This window comes from Anolis carolinensis, chromosome 3 (assembly GCF_035594765.1).
Source record: "Anolis carolinensis isolate JA03-04 chromosome 3, rAnoCar3.1.pri, whole genome shotgun sequence".
Lineage (NCBI taxonomy): Eukaryota > Metazoa > Chordata > Lepidosauria > Squamata > Dactyloidae > Anolis > Anolis carolinensis.
Genome location: NC_085843.1, coordinates 16,149,065 through 16,176,792, shown reverse-complemented (window position 1 = coordinate 16,176,792; position 27,728 = coordinate 16,149,065). Strand labels below are relative to the sequence as shown.

The window sequence follows — 27,728 nt, the reverse complement described above, 5'->3', positions numbered from 1 at the left end:
TTTCACCGATGGGGTCAGCTCTTGATCCCATCCTATCTTCTTCAGTGACCAGAGTCTTTTTTCTGTCACATGCCTGTTGTTTGGCAAAGTGGGTTTTTCTACTTTAAAAGGCAGAGGGGCTATCCAACTTCCCTCTGGACTCCGGGAAACTTGAGAGTTCATGATCTCTAAAAACCTCTGTTCATCTTTGGAAAGCGCTGTAGTTTCATCCCTTTCGGAGACTTCAAAGATGGAAGAATACTCTGGTGTTATCCCCTGACAATAGACCGAGATATGACTCAAACAGCTATGCATTAGTGTGGGGCGACTGCCTTGAAGCACGTGCGCTTGACGAGTGCCCACCGACGATGGAGGGTGCATCCTATTTATGCACACTGGGCCTGTAACTGTCCAGCCTAGTGGTAGCAGCTGAGCAATGGGCGCCCCTGGAGGTCCCTTAACTTGGTCGTTCACATAGAACAAGTTCGGACAGTCCGCACCAAGCAGAAGGGCAATGTCCACATCTGGACGGAAAGCAGGTAAGGCGTTCTTCAGCTTTCGCAAGTGAGGATGGGCTTCCACGACTTCTCTGGTGACAATCTGCCTTTTGTTCCGGGGAATAGAGGAACACTCAATGAGGTCTGGTAACTCGAACAGTCTCTTCTGGTCACAAGAGGAGACAACAAAGCCGGATGCTATGCGACCCTGCAACTTCTTCTTCCCTACACAGGTGGACATGGTGTAGTCGACCGTCTGGGTTTTTATGTCAAACAGTTGGAAAAACTCTGGAGTCGCCAGGGAGGCGTCGCTTTGTGAATCCAAAGCCACGTAAAGTCTCTTTTTAAGCCAAGGTCTTCTGGCTGGATATACATCTGCTAGGCAGATGGGATGGCAGACTCTGAACTGGTGCACGTCAGAGCATAGTTCAGTACAGGCGACCGATGGAGCATCCTCCTGCATCCGTGACGCGGTCTGCATGTTGGTGGCTTCAGTAGATGACCCTTCTTTGGAAGACGTGTCCCCTTTGGCGCGGGAGACAGCGTCAGAGTTGTGCATCGCGGTGCAATGCTTAAGGCTGTTACACCTTGCGCATTTGACGTCCTCTTTGCAGTTGGATGCAAAGTGAGGAGTTGCTCCACAGCACCTAAAACATATGCCCAGCTTCTGTACAATCTGTTGTCTTTCTTTATAAGGCTTCTTGCCAAATTCTCGGCAGTTGGCCAAACTGTGAGGCTTTTGGTGAATGGGGCAGAGCACCTCCTTCACCTCTGACTTGGATTCGTTGGCCCTGTGCTGAGTTTCAACAGCCTTAACACTAACCGGTCTTTTGGCCTCTCTGGATGGTTTTTTCTCCACTTTAGGTGCCTTCTCTGGCTGGGTCCCTTGGTATAAGGTGGGGAGGCCCGTCTGCGGATCATTCCTTTCTCTGGCCGCCCTGGTGATGAACTGGACCAAATGAGAAAATGGAGGGTATGCCTGGGAGTGGGCCTCCTTGTAGTTGAAGACCTCCTGTCCCCAGCGTTCTTGCAAAGTGAAGGGCAGCTTGGTCAAGATCTGCCTCTGGGACAGGTGCTGATCGAGGCACTTCAAACCGGGCAGTTCTGGATTCTCCTTGGCCGACTCTAATTCCGTAAGGAGATCGCTGAGGTCCCACAAGAGTTTGAAGTCTTTGAGTTTCAAAGCTGGGAACCTTTGGAGCTTGTCCATAAGAGATGCTTCAATCTCTGTGCTGGCCCCATACCTCTGCTGCAACCTGGCCCAGGCCTTTTCCAGGGCTTTGTCGGGATCGGCTACGTGGGCTGCGTAGATCTTCTTAACTTGTGAGGATGAGGCTGGGCCCAACCATGCAGCCAGAAGAGTCAGTTCTTCCTCAGGCAATAACTTTAAGTCTCTGATTGCTCTCTGGAAGGTGGCCTTCCAGAGAAGAAATTCCTCAGGCTTGTCCGAAAACTTTTCGACACCCTTGTCCTTAAGATCTCTTCTGGGGCTTCTGATGATGGAGACAAGCTGGGACTCTGGCGTCAAAGGGAACAATTGAGGAGTTTGCTGTTGTGGAGTGGACTCCCACCGTGCACCTTGCGTCAACCTTTGGCCTCTTGGAGGGATGACATCGACCACTGACGAATCGGTGGCTCCCTGTGCAGCTGTCTGTAAGGGCCAACTAGCACTTGGCCTTGAGGCCCTGATTGACTGACCTAGGGATTTAGCAGGAGGCACAGGTAGCTCGGGCAAGGGTGAGCTCCCCGCTATGACGCTCTGCTCTGCAGGAAACTCAAAAGTGACTTTGGGGCCCTGCTCTGGGTAAGGAGAGAAGTCTTCCTGTTCCTCATCCGAAAACTGGCTGTTTAAGCTATTAAGATGCACAAGCACCTTGGAAGAAGGGTCCTGCTTCGGCAACTGACTTACATTTTCTTCTGTGAGTGGCTCAATTAGGGCCTTGGCCAAAGTCTCAGCCCTTACCTTTTTGGCAGTAGCATCCATCCTTATTCTAAGCATTTCTATTTCACCTTGCCTTTGGGCCTGTTCCATTTGCATTTCGCTTTGTCTACGGGCCTGTTCTATTTGCATTTCGCTTTGTCTACGGGCCTGTTCTATTTGCAGTCGTTGCTCTTCTTCTTTAAAGGGAAGGGTGAGATCAGCTGCCTTAGCATCAGCCTCCGCCCCCGCTACCTTGCTCTTTAGCTCTAGACGTGCAGCCTCCTTAATGTGCAAGGCAGCTAGGGAAGAGATGGCACTCCCAGCAGCAGAAGACTTGCTAGAGTGGCTATGTTTAGATGATGCACACTCCCTTAGCTTAGATACCTGGCTAGAGCGGTTGGACTTAAGACTAAGTGCCACAGCAGGTGATTTTAAAAGATTGGTCTCATGGCTGCATAAGGAAGACTGATTTCCTTTTGGCTCAGACCTTAGATTAACAGATGGAGAACTAAATTCCAAGGCATCTAGAATTGCCCTCACCTTATTTTCTTTCTCATTAGTGTCAGCTAAGACACTCACTATTTCTAACTCTGAATCCTTGGCGTTAATGCGCTCGAGGACCTGGACTATCTTAGACACCAAACCCCTCCAAATACTGAAGGTCTCTTCAAGGTCTGTCTGTAATATGGATGGCACCCTTGTAATACCCAAGCTCTCAATTCTGTCCATTAATGTTACAATTCGCTCCCATGCCGAACCTAACCTCACATGGAGGAGCTCCTTTTCATCTATTAGATGGGCTAGCATCTTGGCTGAAGGGTGCTTTATCCTTTGGGGCCTTTCATTCCTACTTTCAGCCTCAGAAGGAGGTATACCATCTGCATCATCTTGAAATTGCATAGACATTATGTATTCTTAATAGCAAGTAAATTTACAACAAAGGCAAACGCAATATACCTGCAAGTAAATTTACAATAAAAGCAAATTCAATATATAATACAATTCACAGCACTTAACCATAGCAATATATATCACTAAGTAACTATACTTTACAAAGATTGTGACCTTTGGCGCCAAACTTTGGTAGGCAAGCTGCAAAATGCCAACTGACAGCAACTTGCCACTTGATACCTCCCTTGCCCGAGTGACGTAAACTGCCAAAATGGCGACTTCGCCAAATTTTCAAGCACCTTGTGCTCCGCGGCTCGAGGCCTGCCGCCGAAGGAGCACCGAGGCTGGCTTTGGAAAGGAGGAGAGAAGAGACGCCTCCTCCCCGCTGTGAAGGGAGGTCACCACCGCAGGACGATGAGACAGGTCACCACCGCAAGTCAATGAGGCAGGTCACCACCGCAGGATGATGAGGCAGGTCACCACCGCCGGACCATGAGGCAGGTCACCACCGCAGGTCAATGAGGCAGGTCACCACCGCAGGATGATGAGACAGGTCACCGCCGCAGGTCAATGAGGCAGGTCACCACCGCAGGATGATGAGGCAGGTCACCACCGCCGGACCATGAGGCAGGTCACCACCGCCGGGCGACTGTCCCGGCCGAGATCCTAGCCACTGTGAAGACTCAGCCAGAACTTTCTTTTGGAGTTGCCAGGCTTATCTGGGTCCCGGCCTGGTGCTTCTGGACTCACCACCTCTGTGTGAGCCCAAAGACTGCTGCTGGAGCTCCGCGGCTCGATACCTGCCACCGAAGGAGCTCGGGGTAGATTGCTGGGTTTTGCACAGCCGTGCAATGGCAGAAACAGCCGCAGCTGAAGAGCAGGATACTGCAGAGGCTGAAGGAATGGCAGCAAGCTTCACTGCAACAGACCAACAAAATCAAAGTCTCTATGGCCGTGCAGGCTAGCTCAAGCGGAAAACCGCTGATCGTCCTCAAAACTGTGCCGTCCGCCAGACAATAAAAAAAAACTATAAAGCTGAAACGTGCCGTCCTTTATCCGGGCGAACTGCAAATCCCTATAAGCTGTCCTAAAATATTGAACGACTGAGTCTGGAGAACTTCAAAAAAGGATGTTTATTCATACAAGGTTGTAAACCTGGCACAGATCTTAAAGTTGCAGAAAATGAAACAAATTTCCATAGGTTTTAGTTGCAGAATTATCCCTGGTTCCAGAAGGCAAAGGTGATTATAAAACCACTATACCCTAATCACGCTGCCTATATTAGAAGGAGAAACTCTTTCCTTCCCTATCTTTACAGCAAAGATTAGTTCTAGAAGCGACAGAATAACCCTGCTCCTCTAACTAGATTTCCTATTCCAGATCAATATAATTCAATACTTATCTAATTTGGATAGGCTTAGATTGGCCTGGTTTTGAGGATGATTTGTCCCAGTTAGCTTTGCACAGCTCCAGCACGTTGGAAGACTATAGCCAGAATGAAGCTCTAAAATGGAGACTAGACCCTGGTAAAAAGGGCGGTCCTAAGATGTTGCACTCTTTGACCAATCACTGCAAAGAAAACTGCAGCCAGCTCTTGCAGATTCCAAGCCACTTTTCCTAGGCTTTTGCAGCCAGAGGCTCAAACAAAATGTAAAGGAGGGAAAACAAACAAACGACCAATAGGTAAGGCAAACCATCGTCCTGGGGGACGGAACAGTACTGATTTTGATTGATCTACTTTTTTAAATAGGTAGTGATTAATATTCTTTTTTTCCCAGGTGCCCAGCCGAAAAACTAGAAGGCTGCTGGATAAAAGCAAAACTTTCCATGTGACGTGTGGTGTGATGATCTGTATCTTCTCAGGTGTGTCTTTCTGGTGCTAACAGTGCAAGGTCTTACTGTGAAGTACATGACAACATCACAAACTATTTGTGGCTTTTCTTCCACAGTACATGAGGGGGTACTCTTGTTCCACGTTTCTTTTAGAGAAAACTGGAAGCACTTTCCCAGAGTCTTCTACTCTTCAGAAGGAAGAGGTCCTCATTTAAGAATCTCTGAGTCTGAGAAGCTGCCTCTCCCCCCCAGCCCCATGATTAAAAAAACCCAGTCAAAAGCTAGATGGCATAGAACTGATCCTGGTTCAAACATATCCAGTTTAAACAAAGCAACACAGATGCTGTTGCAGGGAAGGCTGTGTGGGCAGACAAAAATGTGTTCTCTGTGGAGGATTCCTGTCAGCTATTTTAACCCTATTCTCTTGTCTGATTTAGTTCTCTGCCTCCACATAAAAGACACAACTGTTGCCTTACATATTATTTCACTAAATTGCCCATACAGAGTAATTTGTGAGCTCAGTCATCCAAGATAGTTTGCTGCTAAAGCGAAGCATCCAGTTTCTTCAGTCCACTTCATGGAAGAGACAGTATTTGTGTTTGAATCTTATTTTTAACCAGAGTTTGGGAAAGTTCACTTTAAAAAAAAAACAACAAAAAAACATTGCTCCCAGGTGGCTCTTCTGAGTAATTAATTTAGAAAATTTCCCAAGCTCGGTCCCAAACAACCCTAGCCACTTAATTGGGTATCCCTTATCCAAAATGCTAGAGAACAGAAGCGTTTCAGATTTTGTGAGAATTTGTATACAATACATAAATTCATTTATGCTTCATATGCACCATACATAGCTGAATAGTAATTTTAGACAATATTTTTAATACTTTTTTGTGCATGAAATAAATTTTGTATTTATTGAACCATCAGAAAGCAAAGTTGTGACTATTTCAGTTACCAGTATGTACAGTTTTGCTTTTTGGAGCATTTTGGATTTTGAAGTTCTGGATAAGGAATTGTCAATCTCTACAGCATTAAACTGCCAAAATTTTGCACCATGAAAGATCATTAGAACTGGACTAAGGATTCTGGAAGTTACAGTTTCAGAGAGGTGTAGTTTTAATGATGTTACCTCATCCAACAAAGGCACCGTATGGCTCGAGGACGGAGGTATCAGTTTCATGACACTCCTTGGGGATTTGAAGATAATTGTTGTTATACAGTAGTTAGATCAGCTTCAGAGTAATGATAAATGAGAAACTTCCAAGAGATGCTGTTACTAATAACCCTGCTCAGGTCTTACAGATTCAGAGCATTCCTTGATTCTATCAACCGGTAATGCTCTCCCTCCTTTTTTTGGTCTTCACTTTCTTTACCAATGAGTCACATCATCTCATGATGTAAACAAATTACTATAACCTCAGTATCCAGAAATCCAAACATCTCCAAAAATTGAAACTTTTTGTTACCAACACTTTTGTGATGGTAGCTGTAGCTCTCCTGCCCATTTGTCTCTCAGATCCTCCTTGATTTCCATATTTGTTGTTAGATTTCCATTAAAAGTTGGATCCTTTCTCTATTGATTGAAAATACTCTATTGGCATGCTATCAGTTTTTACTTTAGTTCTCCTAAGTATCACAATAAAATAAAATAGAATTTTAGCAACCCAGTGTGAATTGAATGTGAACTGAGATGCACAGTGTTGTACGAAGGGAGAATGAAATGAAGTGGCCAGAGTCCCAAGAAGCAATAATCCACATTTTATTGCAGATTTTACTGGTATTGAACAAATTAATGTTGAGATGTCAGTTTTATGTATGAAATCTTCAGTATCTTTAGACACATCACTTTTTCCTCTATTCTAGTGATTCATGTTGGTGCTCACCTGGTGAACGCATTAAACTTCTCTGTGAACTACAGTGAACAGTTTCTTGCCCTCAACGTAGCCAACTACCGTGGTGAGGTAAGTGGGCCGAACTTTATGTTTCTTCTCTCTGTTTGTCCCTAAGTGACTTTTAGCAGGATCCTCCAACACATTACTAGGTCCTCCAATACATTACTATGTTATTTTAACTCTGGAAGTTACTAAAACTTGTGGCTGGGTGGCCATCTATTGGGGGTGCTTTGAATGCATTTTTCTTCTTGTTGTTAGCGGGTTGGATTGGATGGCCCACAAGGTCTCTTCCAACTCTGATTCTATGATTACTGAGGGGGGACTAACTGAAACTTAATCCAAATGAGATGGAAGTGCTCCTGGTCAACTGAAAGGCAGTTCAGGGATCAGAGATTCAAACTCCACTGAATAATGTTATACCTTCTCTGAAGACGTAATTCTGCAGCCTCTGAATTAAATCTTCAAATTGGGAGCTCAAGTTTTGTTGGTGGCCTGGAATGCATATGCATGGTAAAAACTTGTGCCAACTGCACCTGTTGTTTGAGATGTCAGATCTGCCCACTGATAACGATGTCTCATTACATCTTGTTTGGATTGTTTGGATTACTGTAACATGCTATTTCAGGCTGCCTTTGAACACGATTGGGAAACTTCAGCTGCTCCAAAGAGCTGCAACTGGATTGCTAGATGGGGCTGGTTAAGGGTGTACACAACTCCTTTGTTGCAACAGCTCCATTGGCTATTGGTCTGCTTTTGTGCTCTCAGAGAATGAACAGGCCTGTGTTCTGACATCTCTTGGGGAGGCCCTTTTCTCTGACCTCCTACTCTTGCAGGTACATCAGGTCAAAACACAGCAGAAGGTCTTGAGAGTTATGATATAAAACTGCCCCAGCTGTTCTCCTACATCCTGAAGTGTGGGGCTGCTTTGGAACTTTGAAGGAGCTCTGGATTATTCCCAACTTTGCCAATGCAGGTGCAGCTGTGTTTCACATTGGGAGCAAAATGTAAATGCCATGAAGCCAATTCTTACCTGCTTCAGGTTAAAGTGCCCATGTCGGTATGCCCAAAGTCTTCACTGAGGTCCACTCTAGATTTGCAGGTTGCCCGTCCTTTGACGAGAGGCACAAATGTGCTATCTCATTAAACCAGTGGATGAAATTAGATCTCTTCTTTATTCTCTGTATTTTTGTTGTACTTATCTGTGTTTGGTTGGACAGAGTGCCAGTTTACCACTGGAGACTGACGAATTTGTAAGCGCAGGATGCTTTCACAAGTAGCATTTATCTTGCAGTCTCCCTGTTTGCAGCTTGCAAGTCTATTAGCAGCATAGATGAGATTGGCTTTCCTGTCTCAGTCATCATTTCCTGCTGCTTCCCTTTGTGTTTTTCTTGCTAGAGGGGAAAAAAATCCATATCTTAAGTAGGAAAAGAGGGAATAGTTGCAAAATCACACTTCTACTTTCTCCTTCCCCAAAGTACACTTCTGAATTCTTCTTCAAGAGAACAAAAAGGCATCAGCTGTAGATTATTTGTTAGTATTCAGAGCTGATGTATCTGTTCTTGGGATTTAAATCTTCCTTTATTTCATTGTTGCAAAATGAATAGTTGCCCTTTGCTAGGAGAGAATTGCAAGGTTTTGACAAATTTTGTGATGATTATTTTATTTTGGGATATATTTCTGTATGTCACTTTGAGAGCAGTTAAAAAAGATTGAATTGTATTAAAAAAGGGGGCACAAGTTCAGCATAAAATGGGCCTTCTAGATCTGCAAATTCAACCAACTGCAGGGCTATGCATCATATTATTAAATGCCAGTGACTGGAATGCAGATATATTTAGGCATGTGCATTCATGTTGCTGTCAATTAATAATATGGGGTGTGAGAGCTGCTTTTTTTGTATTTGCATGAGCTCCTAAAACTAAACCCCTGGGGATATGATGGGCTCCCTGTATTCTGCCCAAAGAGTCCTGAAATGTGAAAAATATTGCAGCAGTTCATCACTTGTTTGATGGGATATCTCAGTGTGCTCAGAAACTTCTCTCATCAAGGAAAGGATAAACTCTTAATTCCTTTACATCCCTAGTTTGCCTACGGAAATTTCAGATATTTGATCTTTGCACATTGTAATGAAAATTGACCTCAGGTTAACAAAAAAACAACAATTTTTTTTTAATTCTCCACTGGATCATACAGTTCTCTGAATGTTGTGCCATGGTTTTACTCCAGATACGCCAGGCATGGCAAATATGTAGACTTCCAGAAGTGGTGGATTGCAACTCACACCATTCTTCATCTTTAGCCATACTAGTTGGAGTTCCTGGGAGTTGCAATCCCGTCTCATGTAGATAACCACACAGTACCTTATTGTTTCTCCGTGCCTTCAAATCTTTTCTAAATTGAACCTATCACAGAGCTTTATGATGCTAGGAGTGTACTATTTGCCTGAAGTCACCCAGTGGATTTTCATGGTGGAAAAACAATTTGAACTTTGTTCTCCAGAGTTGTAGTTCAATGGTCAGTCACTACATCATAGAATCATAGACTCACAGAGTTGGAAGAGACTTCAGTCCAACCCGCTGCCAAGAAGCAGGAAAATCGCATTCAAAGCACCCCCATCCAGCTGCCTCTTTTCCTTTCCTAATATGAATAGTCAAAGTGTTCACATAAATACAACATGAATTTTACTTTAGAGAAAGGTTGGAAATAAATTCAGTAAATAAATAAATCCTGGAAGATGATTCTTCTGTAATAATAATATGACTTTGATTTCATTGGCTTGTTTCAACAGGATTAGACCTAATAAACCACTTCCTGAATATTGAGACAACACTTTCTGTATATACCCATGTATAAGTCGACCTAATTTATAATTTGTGGGCAAGTTTTGGGAACAAAATTATGGATTTTTGTATGACCCATGGATAAGTTGAGGGCTTAGAGAAGGGGATGGCTCACTTTTTTCATAAGAGTTAGGGCATAGTATTCACATTGACTCATGGGTTGATTGATCCAGATTTGTAGGCTGATTTTTGAGCCAAAGTTCTAGACTTATACATCTATATATATAAAAGAGTGATGGCATCAGGGCAGCGGACAAAACAAAAAAACTACAGGCCCCCCAAACTCGAAATTTGACAACACAACCCATCATTCACGACTCAAGGTTGATACAACAAAAAGAAAAGAAAAATAAAGTCCTAATTACAGGGAGAGGAATAATAGTTTTATCCAATTGCTGCCACTTTGAAGGCTAAGCTCCGCCCACTTGGTCTCCTAGCAACTTACTCAGCCCAGGGGACAGGCACAGTTAGGCCTCATTTAGGCCTCTTCCACACATTATCAGATTTTAACTGGATTATATGGCAGTGTAGACTCAAGGCCCTTCCACACAGCTATATAACCCATTTAGAATCTTATATTATCTGCTTTGAACTGGATTATCTTGAGTCCACACTGCCATATAATCCACTTCAGTGTGCATACTAAACATAAAGACAACCATACAACAGACATTCAATACCACCACTACCTCAACAATTTTTCACCAACACCACCAGACAACGCCACAGCAACGCGTGGCCGGGCACAACTAGTGAGTATATAAAGTAGGTAATCTAATTTGTTCAGTGAGTCTACCCTAGTTGGGATTTACAAAGAATCCAAGCTTAATAATGTAGAATTAACACAGGATTGTGTGTGAAAACCTATGAAACTGGCATAGACTAGGAATATTATTTATTTATTTATTTACAGTATTTATATTCCGCCCTTCTCACCCCAAAGGGGACTCAGGGCGGATCACATTATACACACATAGGGCAAACATTCAATGCTCATAAACACATCAAACAGAGACTGAGACAGACAGACGCAGAGGCAATTTAACCTTCTCCTGAGGGGATGTTCGATTCTGGCCACAGGGGGGAGCAGCTGCTTCATCATCCACTCTGACGGCACTTCCTCATTCCAGGTCATAAATTAGTTAAACTTTCCTCCCCACTTTTTTTTATGTGGTACCTTATTTCCTACTTGATAGATGCAACTATCTTTCGGGTTACCAGGTCAGCAATGAGCAGGGGCTATTTTTTATTTTTAATTGACGGGTGCTCACCCCGCCACGGGCTGGCCTCGAACTCATGACCTCATGGTCAGAGTGATTTATTGCAGCTGCTCAACAGCCTGTGCCACAGCCCGGCCCCATAGATTTGGCCCTCCCTGAACCCTGCTTTTAAATAACTGTGGAAAAATGAAGAGATTTCAAATCAAGTAGAAATTCCTGTGATGTTTTAAAAATGCAAAGTTAATCCTGAGTAAAGTTTTCTGTTGCTGGCTTCTTGCCTTCTCTCACTTTAAACTAATTCCTCTTTTATACCCAAATTTCTTTGCTGTTCTGGGAGTTGTTTTGTCCTTTGCTCCTAACCAATACTGTGAAAGGGCAAGGACATGACATATGAGTAGAAGCCAACCATGTAAGATGAAGGTCAGCCCTTCATTTACAGCAGCTCTGCTCCGACTAAGAATACTGATGAAGTTATCTCTGGCTAAGCTTGCTAAATCATTCATGCTGTCTGTGTCTGCTTTCTAGGATCCCAGGAAACTCCTTTTTACAACAGGTAAGTCAGCAAAAGCTTCTGTAGGATTGCTCCTGGGTAATATAGTCAATTCTCTACATTTGTGGGTTTGATTTTTTGGGGATCTGATTACACTATGTAACACCATTTTTGTTTCTTGGTTATAAATGTCATTTCCAAATTGGTTCTATCATAAAAACATGGAAAAAGTTGCTGCAAAAACTTTGTTTTTGTGAGACAACCTGCAACACGTTTTTTCAGTGTATATTTCTTCGATTCTCAACCAATTCAACATAGTTGTGGCAGCCACAAAAAATGAAGTTTCTAGAGTATAACAACTACTTTGAAAGTAAGTACTGCACAATTAAACAGGAAATAACAACTTTCAAAACAGGAACAGATTTTTTCAAATTTTGTTACATAGTGCATGAGGGCATTCTTGCCAAGAGTTTGGATCTTTCTCATCTTCTAGAAGGTATTTTGAAGCAAAAATTTAAAACTATTGTGATATCTGGACTAAAAATGCTTTTTTATTTTATTTTTTTATCCCTCTGGCCATAACAACATCCTTGAGGGGCATGCAAGTGACCAGTGCTACAAATCCGCACAACTAGTGTTCTGGGTTTTCTCAAAAGAGAATGTTGAAAGCCTTGGAGTTGAAAGTCATGAATTCAACTGAGTTTGTCCAGATGTGGAATATTCATGTGCCATGCATTATTGCTTTGGTTCCTCTCCCCTTGTGATTATATATATTCAATTTCTTGGGCTAGCAACTAGGTAGCTAAATGTCAGTCATTTTTCAAAGTTTCTGTTCTGTCATCTTTGGATACAGATTTCAGATTTTCCCTTCCAGTGTGTAAGGAGCAATTTGGGGGCTTTGCTGCTGTGTTATGCAGGTCAATTCTGATGCCTTTGCCATTTCCACAATAATATGGCTCCATCATTAAATTGCATTTGATTAGCCTCCATTTCATTTTATTTTGGTCTCGGAGTCTGACTCTTATTTTAAAGAAAGCCCCCTCCCTCCCTCCTGTTTTCTCTTGGAAGTTTCCAAGCCAACAATTTTTATCTAAAGGTTGCAGAGATTCTCTTTTATTAAGACATGGGAGTAATAACACTAACTGATTGCTTGTGACCAAAGTCCAAAACATACATAATAATAACAGATAAATTGTATTCAAAATATAAAGCTATAAATATATGATAAATATACAGTACACAATTATTTACAAATGTTCACTAGCCTAAAAACACCTGCAATCTAGGGAGTCTCCTTCAGGGGACATAAATAGACCAACAAATATAATAATAACTTTGTAACTGCTCAAAATATTTCATAACACAAAATAGTAGTGCAAGACAAAATAATTTAACATTTGCAATTTGACCAATGTGTTTTTACAAAGTTCTTTTGAATCTCCTTCTTTGCAAGGGCAAAACATTTTGGAAAAACCCTGCTGGCAATACCCCTCTTTCAGGTGTTATTTTCCTTCTCTTGACATATCCACCAAAACTGTTAAATGGTAAAACAAAAACACAGTTGGCAATAAAAGATATAGTATGGGAGATTCTCCAAATTCCCATCTCCACACCTGTTAAGAGATAGCATCATGCAAGAGTTGAAAATATGAGTTGGCAACTCCTGATAACCATCTTGCTCTGGCTACAGATTCACCAGGTTACTGGCTGCTGTGTCATTGGGGCAGTGAATATGCTCCTAATTTTTGTCTGGACTTTAATTGTCAATTGTCCAAGGTGCTCAACTCTAATCCCTGTAAGCATGTTCAGCACCTTGGATAGCTCACCTGCTACTGCCATTAGATCATGCTTTATAACCAATGGCTTTCATATTCATTCTATGATCTGCTGTAAATGTATGTGTTTTACAGTAGATCATGTGAATTAAGTCAACAACAATAGCAACTGTGTGAACTAGGTGGTCCACATTCATATGGATGTATGACAGTAGGAGTAGTAGGCCAGTTGAGCTACGTGTAGCTGTTGGGACTTGTAGCTTGGCCCTTTGAACCCACACAGATTCTCCCAGCATCTCAGAACTCACTCAATCAAAATTGTACCTGTTAAAATACCAAAAGTTTATTCTAATAAAATAATTCTGAAATCTTGGTTTTCCATCTGCTTGGACTTCAGTCACAGAATTTCTTTTTGTTAGCCAAGCTGGCTGGAGTTTCTGGAAGCTGAAGTCCACAATATTTGGAGAACCAAAGTTTGAGAACTACTGTTCTAAATCAAATAGAATATTGGTCCAAAGTGTCCCCCAACCCAAAACACTAGAAAACATAAATGGTAACTGGGAGTGTCCTTTTTGGTCTGAAATGGTGGCCATGGTGGGACATGGTGGTCCTCTGGATTTCTTGAGAAAAGTGAAAATCAGTTAATGTGATAGTATGCATCTCTCCTATATCAGTATTGTATGGTGTCATGTTTACTGACTCTGAATCAGCAGGGCTATAAATACAACTCAGCATTGGTTGTTTATATTCATAGGTTTAAATCTAGGAAAAAGCAGCTTTTCTGATTATCATCCATTGGTATATCCACATAATTTGGTCTTGATGTACGTGTTAGTGATTTCAGACTATTTATTCTAAAATGACAAAGTCTGGATCCCACTCATTGTGTGTGTTTGTGTGTGTATCTGTTAGTGTGTACTTTTCCAATCACTCAGTTTATACTATCACCTATTTACCCACCACCAAGACACTACACTTGGAAGGCCAAAATACTCAGACAACGAGGGATTGGCTAACTAACTAACTATCGACATTTTCTTTTCCATTCCAGTTCCTGGATTAACTGGAGTCCTTATGGTGCTGGTGTTATTCTTGATGTCTACAGCTTCTACTTATGCCATTCGGTAAGATTTAACGTGCTACTCTGTATAAGGCTGGTTCATACCCTCCAAAAACATAGGATTCATTGGGAGTACATGACCATTGGCTTTGCTGTCTAGAGCAGGGGTTCTCAAATAGTGCTCCGTGGAGCCCTTGGGACTCTGCGAGTAATAGTGAGGTGCTCCATGGCACCATACTGCTTCTTATCTCTTCCTCTTTTATCCCCCTGATACATGCAGGGAAATTAAACTTTGGAACTGCCAAAACAGCAGCATCCTCCTCCTGGGGCACAGACCCCTTAACCCACACCTCCCTCGTTGCCCAGACTCTTCCTCAGATCTTTCCTCCCCTTCTTTGCTTACAAAACCCTATTTCCCTCCCACCACTCAGAGGGTACTTAGATTGTGCTTTTTCTGTATGGTGGAAAGGAGTTGAATAATATCAGAAACCCTGGGAGTTTCTGCTATTGTTGTTGTTGTTGTTGTTGTTATTATTATTATTATTATTATTATTATTATTATTATTATTATTGCAAAGGCTGGGTGACCATCTGTTGGGGGCACTTTGATTATGTTTTTCATGCATGGCAAAAGAGGGTTGGAGTGGATGGCCCCTGGGATTGCCCTTTTTTCATGTTAGGAGCGACTTGAGAAACTGCAAGTCACTTCTGGTGTGAGAGAATTGGCTGTCTGCAAGGATATTGCCCAGGGGACACCCAAATGTTTTTGATGTTTTGCCATCGTTGTGGGAAGCTTCTCTTATGTCCTGGCATCGAGCTGGAGCTGACAGAGGGAGCACTCCCTCTGGGTTGGCTTCAAACCTACAGGTCATCAATTCAACCTGCAAGGCAGTAGCCCCCCCCCCCCCCCCCCGGCACAAGGGTTTGATGATGATAATTATGATGATTTGATAAACAACAACATTAGTACATAGCAAGCAAGATCGCTATGCTGACTATTGTATTGGAAACTTCCCAAGTGTCTAGAACTATGTGATGTATTGGCAAATAATGCATGCAGATCCAAGTAGGGTGGCCTTTTGCAGCTGACAAATGGTAATTTTGTCAGCGCTGATTGTTTTTAAGTGCTGGTGAAGGTCTTTAGGCACTGCACCCAGTGTGCCGATCACCACTGGGACCACCTTTACTGGCTTGTGCCAGAGTCTTTGCAATTTATTTATTTATTTATTTATTATTACTACTACTACTACCACAAAGGTTGGATGGCCATCTTTTGGGAGTGTTTTGTTTGTGCTTTTACTGCATGGCAGAAGGGTGTTGGGTTGGATGGCCTTTATTGGAGCTCCATGAGGGCTCAGCAGCTGAAAACGTATGAGAACCCCTGGTCTAGAGTTAGTGGGGTATGCTGACTGAGGATGATAGGAGTTGCCATGCCACACATCTGAATGGTGGGAAGGTGGTGGAATGTTTGCTATTGAGTCTCAGTTTCTGGAAAGCGAATAGTCCCTTCAAGTCACCTGTTGGTTTATGGCAACCTCATGATTTCATAGGAATTTCTTAGGTAAGGAATTCTCAGAGATGGTTGTGCCAGGTTTGTCCTCTGAAATATACTGCTTTTAGGGTGTTTATGCCCTTTAGAGGAGTGAAACTTATGCTAAATATACAGAGTTTAGAACAGAACTCTAGTTTCATATATCTTCTGAGTGCAATGTGGAAGCATATTCTCCTAATCTCATGCTAAGAGCATGAATTACTTACTTTATTTTAGACTTAAACTCCCAGAATCCTGTCACCACCACTGTCTTCTTTGTTGCTGTTTACTTATTTCCTCAGTTTTGCCTTCTCTCACAGTCCTCGGCAAACCCAGGGCACGCCAATGTTTTGCACAACATACTGTGGGAATAAACAAAATATATGCATGCTTGCAGGCAACTCTTAAAAAAAACCTAAATTGATCCCAGATTTAGTCTGAGCAGCTACTAAAAATATGACCCACTCAGCAGCGGTCACTTACAAAACTGTGGAACTCTTTGATTGTCTGGTATTTATTAGTTCTTTATTCTTTCCAGGGTTTCAAATTATGACATCTTTTGGTATACCCACAACCTCTTCTTTGTCTTCTACTTGCTGCTGATGTTGCATGTTTCTGGGTAAGTCATAGACTCTCTTGATTAAGCACAGCCTTCAAAACATGTTCTGTTAGAAATGGAAGAAAAGCAGTTGATGTGATGGGTGAGATTGAGGGCAGGGCAATGCAGACAAAACAATAATTCAGTTGAGCTGTGTGGTTCGCGAGGTGCTTCAAATGTGATAAGCCACTTCAAGGTCCATTTGAATTACTCTTGGACTGAATAGGTGTGCACATATTGATTTCAAGGACACCGGATGTATTGCTGATTGTAGACTACCAGTTAAGCTTGAAGTAGAATGGGGTTGGTCAATTGCTAGGGATGGAAGGCCACATTGGAGCGTTTCATATTTAATTGCCCTCCTCTTCCCAGATTTGAAAGTCCAAAATTCTAGACATCACTTTTTGTTGGATAAAAAATACCTTTTATGCAGATTTATTTATTTATTTATTTATTTATTTATTTATTTACAGTATTTATATTCCGCCCTTCTCACCCCGAAGGGGACTCAGGGCGGATCACATTGTATACATATAAGGCAAACATTCAGTGCCATATACACATAGAACAAAGACAGAGACATACGCAGAGGCAATTTAACCTTCTCCTGAGGGGATGTTCGATTCTGGCCACAGGGGGAGCAGCTGCTTCATCATCCACTGCGACGGCACTTCCTCATTCCAACGGTGGTTGGATGATTTTTATGGAGTCGTAAATTAGTTAAATTAGCCTCTCCACTTTATAGTGGTACCTTAATTTCCTACTTGATAGATGCAACTATCTTTCGGGTTGCTAGGTCAGCAATGAGCATGGGCTATTTTTTATTTTTAATTGTCAGGTGTTCACCCCGCCACAGGCTGGCCTTGAACTCGTGACCTCTTGGTCAGAGTGATTTATTGCAGCTGGCTGCTCACCAGCCTGCACCACAGCCTGGTCCCAGATCTAAAAATGCTGTCCAGTTATGCCTGAAAATGTGCCATAATGGCTTATAGTACGCACCAGGAGATTTTATGGTACTTATGTACTATCCCTGATAAAAACTGTTTTTAAAAATAAATTCTAAATTTTGGGGTGTATGAGAACCCATGATATGCACAAAATAGCCACAAGGACCATATATTTCCCCCATTTATCTCTAGTGGGCTCAGGACCACGTATCATACAACCATTGTCCTCCTCCCCATTTTATCCTTACAACAACTTATTGAGGTTGGTATTCCTGAAACACTGGCTGACTCAAAGTCTCCAAGAGAATTTAGTGGAAACTTAAATCTGGATTTCTGAACTGCTGTTTCAGTACTTTAAGAGTCATGGCCCTTTTAGTGTTTTTGCAGCTTGTTTTTAGGCCTTCTGAAGATGGAACATAACAGTGATCCCTAGTGTTACTATGGGTTCTGCCATTTCAGATTTTGAACAATGGAAATTTAATGGGTTATATAGTTTCCCCTCCAAATTTGTGGATTGAATTTTGTGGATGTAATTATTTATGGATTTGATTTAAACAGTTCTTTCTAGGACTCTCTATGTTCTCCGTTGTGACTCTATGATCAATTTCTTGCTGGAGGAGCTATAGATTTTTAGAGAGTTTACTAGACATAATCTCTAGGTTGTCCAATGCAAATTCTGTAGTCAGCTTCTAGTGGAATTTGGCCACAGAGTCATGCTAGAAGACCTAGAATTTCCTAGAGGGATGTTCTTTCAGGTGAAATAGCTGCAATTTCTCTATTCACGGTTTTCCACATTCATGGGGGTCCTGTGGACCTACCCCAGCAAATGTGGAATAAGGAATACTACCTCTTAGTATTATATGATCAAACTGTGAAAGTTAAGGTATTTTCTTGATTTGAAGGCACATACACACATCAAATATGGGTTGGATTCATCTTTCAAGGTGTGCCAACAATGGCCAACCAGATCACGTTTTAACTACATGTGCTCAATTGATGACAAAGCACTAGTTGATCTTACTTTAGAACCTTATGAGACCATGTCCTCAGCTGGTTTTAATCATTCTTTTACCATTTGCTTTAGTAGTGTTTTGCCAGTTTGCTCTGCCTGGAGAAACAGCTAGTTAATGGTTGAGTCATTGCTGCAACAAGAGCCAGATGGGCAAAGCACTGCCTAAGAATTCGTCTGTTTTGGCTTTGATCTCAACCAGAAATGCTAAATGAGAATGGATCCTTAAACATCAGGCCGGGGACAGGGAGCAATTAATGAATCTGTTGTAAACTTTGAGCAGAGGGCAAGTTCATAACAATATTTTCCCCCAATAATGGCAGTTCATTCAATTCAGGTTGAGTAATGCATGAGTCAATGAGCATCCAGGTCATGAGACAAGCTGTGTTTTGGAAGCCCTTGATATATTTTCATTTGACTTTCCTGTGATCAAGTCAGTGTCCAACAGAGGCTTACAAAACAGGTCCATATGAAGTTTATTTGTATTTTGTTATAACTTTTTTGTTCAAAAGCTTCCAAGGCAACTTATGGCAATGGCTATAATTGAGTTAGATCTTTGGCCTCTTCCACACAGCTGTATAAAATCCCAAATTACTTGCTTTGAACTGGTTTTTGGCAGTGTGGACTCAAATAACCCAGTTCAAAGCAGATATTGTGGATTATCTGCCTTGATATTCTGAATTATATGGCTGTGTAGAAGGGCCCTTTGTTAAATGGACTAAGATCTTCAGGAAAGAGTACTGGGAAATACCACAACAGTTATATTTAGCAAGGGGCTACTGTTATCTTGCTACATAGGGGAACTAGCAAAGAGACTCTTCTACAACAGGCCCAAATGCATGATGAGATACAATGTGTTGTGGCCATCAAGATACCGGTTAGGGGATACAGATATGCATAGAATCATAGAACTGGAAGAGCCACCAAGGACCATCCAGTCCAACCCCCTGCCATGTAGGAATACACAACCAAAGCACTCCTGACAGATGTCTATCTACCCTCTGTGAAAAACTCCAGAGACTGTCCATGGCAGCACATCCCACTCTCAGACATAATAATAATAATGTGGTCCCAGTGGTGATCGGCACACTGGGTGCAGTGCCTAAAGACCTAGGCCTGCACTTAAACACAATCGGCGCTGACAGAATTACCACCTTCCAGCTGCAGAAGGCCACCTTACTGGGATTTGCACGCATTATTCGCCGATACGTCACACAGTCCCAGACACTTGGGAAGTGTCCGATGTGTGATCTAATACAACAGCCAGCAGAGTGTCTGCTGTGGACTCATCTTGTTGTGTTTCAAATAATAATAATAATAATAACAACAACAACTACTACTACTACTACTACTACTACTACTACTTTATTTTTGTACCCTGCCTCCATCTCCCTGAAGGGACTCGGGGCAACTTACATGGGGCCAAGCACGAATAATTACAATAAAAAATATAGTATAACAAAATACAGATGCAGATATAAAATCCATACGTTACCATAATAAAATTTTAAAGGTGGCCATAATAAAACATGAGTTAAGCACCAAGATAAAAGTCATAAAGGCAATTGGGCAAAGTGCACATAGGGGATAGGTAGTTGGCTAAAGTGCTGCAATCAATGAGAGAGCAACTTTATATATAACATAACGCTTTGCTTGCAATGCCTCCATGATGCTCCAAGTAAGAATTCCCCCTTTCTGTTTTTGTGGCCTATGGAAGGGCTATGAAACTGTGGGAGCGTTTTCAGCCCAACACTAAATAGAGCTCTTGTTTCTTGGCATTTTAAAACAAAGTCTCTTAAGATAACACAAGTGACAGAAGTGACTAATGTAGCACTACTACTGCTGCTGTCAAGTGCTTTGCGACTTTCTAACAGTGCAATAATAGATTGTATATCTTGGCAAAGGATCAGGTCGTTGATAGAATGATTCACCGTGTGGTGTCCCTTTCAGCCTGGGTATATGCTTTTGCGGCTGAAAAGATTTTCTTTTCAAGTATTTCAGGGTAAGAATGATTCACTCTTAGAGAGATTAAAGTCTGAAACTTGAGGTCCTTGCTGTTCCATGTCCCAGCACCTCATGAGGCTAGCTTGTTGTGTACACACGATAGAGCTTTGTCTATGGAAACTCTGACTGTGGAACCCCCTGCCACAGGAAATTAGCCAGTCTCCACTCTTTTGTGCTTCCAGGTAGAAAGTTCTTTGCAGTCTTAACTGTATGGTTTTAGAGAGTGTTTGTCTCCGTTTTTAATAGTTTGAACATTTTTCTGTGTTGTATATCACTTTGGAGCAGGGAGTCAGCATTATATTGTGGTCTGAGCTTTGGAGTACAACTCTAGAAACCAGGGTTTGGATCCCTGCTCAACCATTGAAACCCACTGGGTGACCTTTAGCAAGTCAGCATCACAAAGGGAACCCTCCTCTGAACAAATCTCATCAAGAAAACCCCATGATATGGTTACCACATATGTCAGAAATTACCTGAAGGCATACGAGCAACAAATCACCGTGTGGATTGACCGGTGATTCCTTAGATAGCTAAGCCTGGAGATTTTCTCATTCAACCTACAGCTCAACTGTATACAGGATTTACAATATAGAATTCCTGACAGGTGGTCATCTAGCATCTGTGGGGGAAAAACACAGTTTTCCTCTGCAGAACAGCTCTTGCCTCGCAATGTTTAAACAAAACCTTCTTCCTTTGCCATTTTCCACCCTGGTTCTGGCTCTGCCCTCTGGAGCAACAGAGAACGCGCCTGTTCCATCTTTCTGTGTCACAGCCCTGCAAATATTTGAACACAGCTCTTATGTCTCCCATTAATCTTCCTTTCTCCAGAGTAAACATGCTTATTTTTCAATCATTCATCATAGCCCAGGTTTCAGACTCACCACTATCCAGGTTGCCTTCCTCTGAACATCCTTCAGTTTGTCAACCTCCCCCTTATAGTGTGATATCCACAATGGATGCAAGAATCTGCATCCAGGTTGTAGCCCTTTTTAATCCTCCTGATCTGAAGGAGACAAAGCAAGAAGGTTAAGCTACAGAGAGAAAGAACAGAAAGCTGCTTCTGTCAGTCCATTAATTCTGCTGCATTTTTGTATCCGCAGTAATTCACTTATTTGACTGCATGCCATGCAGATAAATGGGTAGAGTGACCAGACCTAGGCTGCAGTTGTTTGGAAGACAGCAAGGCCATTGCAGTGAAACATAAAAATTCTCTAGACATCCTTAGTCACTAGGTTCTTTCAACACCCAGGAGTTAATCTATTTCTCATAGTCACAATTTGCATTTCAAGGAATGTTTGGTACCATCTATTGATGCCAGTTGATGTTTCTCTCTATCCTGCCCTTACTTAAGGAAGGAGGAGGATCCAAGGAAACTCTGGTCAACTTTGAGGACAGAAGCCTGGCTCCTGGATTTTCAGCGGCATGTGGATCAGGGCTCAGAATAGTCTGAAGGGTCTTCTACCAGTCTTGAGAAATTGGTTTTTTTGTTTTTTGTTAAATACCATGTTTGGCAGTGGAACATGTTGCCACAGAACAGTTCTCTGGAAGTTTTTTAAGCAAAAGCCATCTGTCAGAGATGCTTTAAAATGTGTGTTCCTGCATGGCAGGGGGTCAGACTAGATGGCCTCTGTGGTCTCTTCCTACTCTATGATTCTATAATTTGTTTTGCCATCCAAGTATGAGCAACACCATGGCCAAAATCCTAGCAGTTCTTTGAGTAGACCCATGTAATCAGTTAGTTAACATTTGGCCAATGCAGTGGTTTCAATAGCTTAGACGTAGTTGGATTAACAGTAAGATTTAGGTCCATGTTAATTACTTAAACTTGTGGGCCCCTGGATAGGCAATGATTTTTTAATTTTATTTATTTATTTACTATATTTATACCCCACCCGGAAGGGGACTCACAGTGGCTTACAAACTACAGCAAAAATTCAGCTTCACAATGGCCAGAAAAATATAAGCATTTGTGTATTTGAATTTACATAGGTTTATGAAAACAACAAGAATGAATAGTGGTAGATGGGGGTTTAAATTCTTTCTCATCCATGGAACCCAATGGGGACCTCAAAGAAGGAATGTCATGCTGAGTGAGAGGAACAATATTTGGACCAAGTTCAGAAACAAGCAAAAAGTAGAATATATGCCTTATTTTGAACATTTTAAATTAAAGTTATATAGTACATGATAAAAATATATAAAGAAAACCTATATTCTATATACAGTAAAAATAACTCTGAAAATTTAAAAGAGTGGGAAATAGAAAAAAGAAATAAAAACAATTTCCTATTTTTTCCACAGCTGTTATAGTTACATCTCAATTAATTTGCCTTCATGTCAATTCTGACTTCCATCTGTTTAAAAACATTCACCAAAATACATTTCTTTTTGAAATCCATCAGTTTCAGTAGTACACACACACACATATAAAATAACTAGCAAAAATACTTCTTTTTGTCTTCTGTAGATTTCATTAATATACTAGCTACTTATATAACTTGCCACATTTACTACTTGCTCTGCAGAAAGTTAATGCAGGATTAGCTCCAATAACTATCCAATAACCTTAATTAATAGTTATAATTACTTCTGTTTTCTAGGCTACTGTATTGAATGTTTAAGTATTAGAATTAACAATTCAACACATCCATTATCTATTATTCTGGTACCATTGCCTTAATTACTTTCTGTAACAAAAATCAATTATCCATTTTATTATTTCAGTTTTTCCCCATAAAATATCCTTAATGAACATTCATATACTTCTATAAAATCCGAAATTTATTTCTGAAGGAAACGAAGGGTAAACGATTCAGGTATATTCAGCCTGGTGAAAAGAAGATTGAGGGATGGCTTAAGGTGTATCTATACAGTAGGATTAATGCAGTTTGACCCTACTTTAATGTCATCATTCAATGCTGTGGAATCCTGGGAGCTTGGTGCCTTAGCAACTAAAAATCCCATGATTAAATAACATTGAGCCAGGGTAGTTAAAGGGTGTCAAACTGCATTCGTTTGACAGTGTAGATGTACCCATAGTTGCACTCTTTAAATATTTAAAGTCAGATTGTTTTCTCCTGGTAGGACCGGATCTAATGGATTTAAGTTATTGGAGGGTAGGTTTTGACTGGCTGTTAGAAGGAAATTCTTGAAGGTAAGAGCAGTTTGGCAGCAAAACCCAATTACTTAAGGGGATTGATGGAACCTCTTCTGGATGTGTCCAAAAAAAAAGGCTGCACAGCTGCCTGCTTGGAATGCTCCAGCTAAACTTCCTACATTGAACTCTTCCAACACTATGAGTATGAGAGCACACTTATTTACTGGAGGGGGTAAAATCATTTTCTAGATGTTAGGTGCTAAGTCTTCAGCTACCCTGCTCTGGTCTTGCAGACTCAAGGCCATGACTTTCTCAATGGAATCTATCCATCTGGAAGGCAGTCTTTTCCTTTTCCAACTGCCCTCTGCCTTGCCAAGCATTATTGCCTTTTTCTATTGATTCTTGTCTTTTCATGAAATTGTCAAAGTAGGGCAACCTCAGTTCCACCACCTTGGCTTGTAGAAAAAAATCCGTCTTAATTTGTTCCGGGATCTTGTTAGTAATCCACAGTATCTTAATTCTTCTCCATGTATCAAATGAGTTGATCATTTATTTATTTATTTTGCTTATTTGCTCTTTTTACTGACCAGCTTTTACAATCACACATAGAACAGGGAAATGTGTACAATAGAATAGACAATCCTCACTTTAGTATCCAGCAATATATCTTTATAATTCAAGATCTTGTTTAGTTTTTTCATAGCTCCCCCTTCAAGTTCTAGGCACCTTCTGACTTTTTTTTTACTGTAGTCTTCATTCTCAATGATTGAATCAAGGTTTGGACATTCTTGAACAATTTCAGTGTCAACGTCTCTACCCACGTTCTAGCAAAATGATGTAACTCCCTTTATAATACAGTGCATTTATATTGTAGTGCATTTATACGGACTCATAGCATCAGAAGGGGCCCCACATCCCATAAACTGGTCAACCTAAAGGCAGCTAAAAACAACAACAAGAACAAGAACAACAACAACAACATAATAATAATAATAATACACTTGTGTTTGACTTGTGATTTTGTGATATGAAATCCAGCAGATCTATCTTGTTTGCTGTGTCATAATAAAATAATACACTTTATTTATATTTCGCCCTTTCCCCTAGGGGACTCAGAACGGATTACAGCATTTACATAGACAAACATTCAATGCCTACAGTCAAATACAATGAGACATATAAACAAAGGCAAGGGTTTCTCCTTTCATTTCCGGCTTCTGGAGGCGGTGCATATCTCTGGCTCCGGAGAGGTGCAGTTTCTCCATTTTTAAGCCAAGGAGCCTGTGCTGTTGCCTCCTGGTCATGTGGCCAGCAAAATTGCTTGAAGTATCTCTTTGTCTTTTCCCACTGGAGCGGTACCTATTTATCTACCCACATTTGCATTTTTTCGAATCACTAGGTTGATAGGAGCTAGGGCTTGACAGACAGGAGTTTACCTGTCTCGTGGATTCGAACGGCCAGAGTTCAGGTTAGCAGTTCCAGTGGCACAAGGGTTTAACCTTGTGTGCAAGCTGAGAGGTAAAATATTACTTTTTGGAGAATATCCAATACAACTTTAATGTTCACCCCATCATAAAGAGAAATGCAAGAGCTAAATGTTTAATTTTTTTTTCATTAGCACATGGTTACTGGAACAGGTATTATATGAAATATTCAGAATGGGAGTTGGGGTTGGGGAGAAAGAGAGAGAGAAGATTATTGGGAGGGAAACAAAGAGTTTAACACTGCACCTCCAAACCTCACTATTTTTAATCCTTTGGTATAGTTCTTGGAAGGACTGGTTTTTAAAATAGGGTTTCTTTTTCTTCTTGTAACTCAAAATTGGTGGCCCTCCATTTTAATATAAATGCAACTCTGAAACCAATAAACAGCATGACACCCAGAAATTTTATTTCTGTAAAGAACAGTGTGCCCTCTCCTCCTTTTTTGATGGAAGTTGGTTATTTCTTCTTTATTGAACTTCCTTTCTTTCTGACGCCTCCTGCCAACCATAACATTAATAGAATCAGGGGGAGTGCTCAACAGCTTCATAATATAGCTCTGTTCACAATCTGCTCAAATTGACAACTGAATTACTGAACTAAGACTTAAGCTGTGGAGGAAGGTACATGTGGAAATGAAAGAAAGTCCCAGTAATTGCAGCCAAAGGTTCAGTACTGTTAATTTAGAGTTCCTTTACTTTCTTCCATTTTACCTTAATTATCAAGCTCACTAACATACACAATTCTGGGAATGCTACATGAGCTTCAACCAAAACAGCTGGATTAATGAAACAGTGTGCAGGCGGAGTATCCTTTATCTAAAATGCTTTTGGCCAATATTGTTTTGGGTGGGGTATCTCCTTCTTTTGATGTTTTTAAACAACATCTGAATGTCCATCTGTTGGGAGTGCTTTAATTGGGTGTTCCTGTATGGCAGAATGAGCTTGGGCTGGATGGTCCTTATGGTCTCTTCTAACTCTACAATTCTATCATTCTATGCAGTCAGGCATGTCTTACAATAATCACTGCAAAATCCCCTATGCATTTGCAACATCCTTCTCTCATAAAATTAAAACCCATTGAGGCTATCTGTTGATGCACAGTGCCCCCAACTATCTCCAGTCCTTTTATTTCCCAATTCAGAGACTAGAAATCAAGAAGGTTAAAATTTAATAGTCTTAATTCTGCAGGGTAATTAAGGGGTGGTCATTACAATCAACACAAGCAATGATAAGTGTCAAGAAAAGTGCCACGTTTGACTGTCTCTGGATCATCGGTTTTTTAGTCTCAATTGATGCAAACACAGTCATATCTACAAGCCAAGAAATCAAAACTTTATTTTCCCCTATCTGCTTGTTCCCTCTCAAGGCCTTTCAGTTTCAGCATCTCTGCATCTCTTCCGTTCTATAAACAATTCCTGTGTTTTCTTTTTTCCAAAGCAAAGCAAAACAATTCTTTCTGTGCAATTATGTCTCCTTCCCATCTCTTCTGGTAAGCCTTACCTATCTACATTCCTTCACTCTTTCTTCCATCCTCTATTCTATTTTAACCCATTCTGAATCCATTCCTTCCCTGCAAAATTCCCTTTACATTTTTTTTAGTTCCAGCACAAGCATTGAAGCTGAAAGAGATGAATATTCACACAGAGTTAGACCACGAAATGCCCTGCCACAAGATGCAGGCTGTCCACTTGGATGTCTTCTGCTGGTAGCTTCACTCTCCATGAAGCTACCAGCAGAATATACTGTATTTCTTCCCTTATCAAGGGCAGGATGGCTCTCTTCTTCAGTTTAGAGAGCACAGTGCTCATGCCCTGCAGGTGGGCATCTGGTTGATCAGAACATGGACAAGAATGTTGAACTGGTTATATCTTGCTTTGATTCAACTTTCTTATGTTCTTCAGTTATTGAAGAAACAGGAAATAACCAAAGCATGGTTTCATAGAATCATAGAGTTGGAAGAGACCTAGTCCAGCCCTCTGTCAAGAAGCAGGAAAATCTAATTCAAAGCACCCCTGACAGATGGCCATCCAGCCTCTGTGTAAAAGCATCCAAAGAAGGAGCCTCCACACTCCAGGGCAGAGAGTTCCACTGCTGAACAGCTCTCACAGTGAGGAAGTTCTTCCCAATGTTCAGGTGGAATCTCCTTTCCTGTAGTTTGAAGCTGTTTTTCCACACTCTAGTCTGCAGGGCAGCAACAAACAAGCTTGCTGCCTCCTCTCTATGACTTCCCCTCACATATTTACTGTTTGTTTGTTTCTTTGTTTGTTTTTGTTGTTGTTGTTGTTATGTGCCTTCAAGTTATTGATGATTTTTAGTGAACCTATCACCAGATTTTCTGGGGCTGAGAGTGTATGACTTGCCTAGGATCACCCAGTGAATGTTCACAGCTGAGCAAATATTTGAACCCTGGTATCCAGAATTGTAGTTCAACACTCAAACCACAATATCATGTTGTCTCTTCCTGGCATGGTGACCATACCTTATTACCAACCAATAAATCTGTTAGAAATGCTGTCTTTGTCAAATACCATTTCCCTGTTGTTTCGAGCTTGAGTGAATATGGAAAGCCTTTAAAGCAACATGTTGAACTGAAAGGACTATTATTTGCTAATTGAAGAATCCTAGCTGCACAATGCTGCCAACTAATGAGCTGACCACAGATCC

At 41.3% G+C, this 27,728-nt stretch overlaps 1 protein-coding gene across 2 annotated transcripts in view; it reads left to right on the top strand.

Moving 5' to 3' along the window:
• Positions 1-27,728, top strand: part of nox4 (NADPH oxidase 4) — a 140,780-nt gene that overhangs the window by 25,170 nt on the left and 87,882 nt on the right. For both annotated transcript variants that reach the window (XM_003219369.4, XM_062974522.1), the window contains exons 4-8: positions 5,067-5,151; positions 6,982-7,079; positions 11,596-11,623; positions 14,387-14,459; positions 16,465-16,545. In XM_003219369.4, the coding sequence (XP_003219417.2) occupies positions 5,067-5,151; positions 6,982-7,079; positions 11,596-11,623; positions 14,387-14,459; positions 16,465-16,545 (365 nt within the window). The remainder of the gene's footprint in view (positions 1-5,066; positions 5,152-6,981; positions 7,080-11,595; positions 11,624-14,386; positions 14,460-16,464; positions 16,546-27,728) is intronic.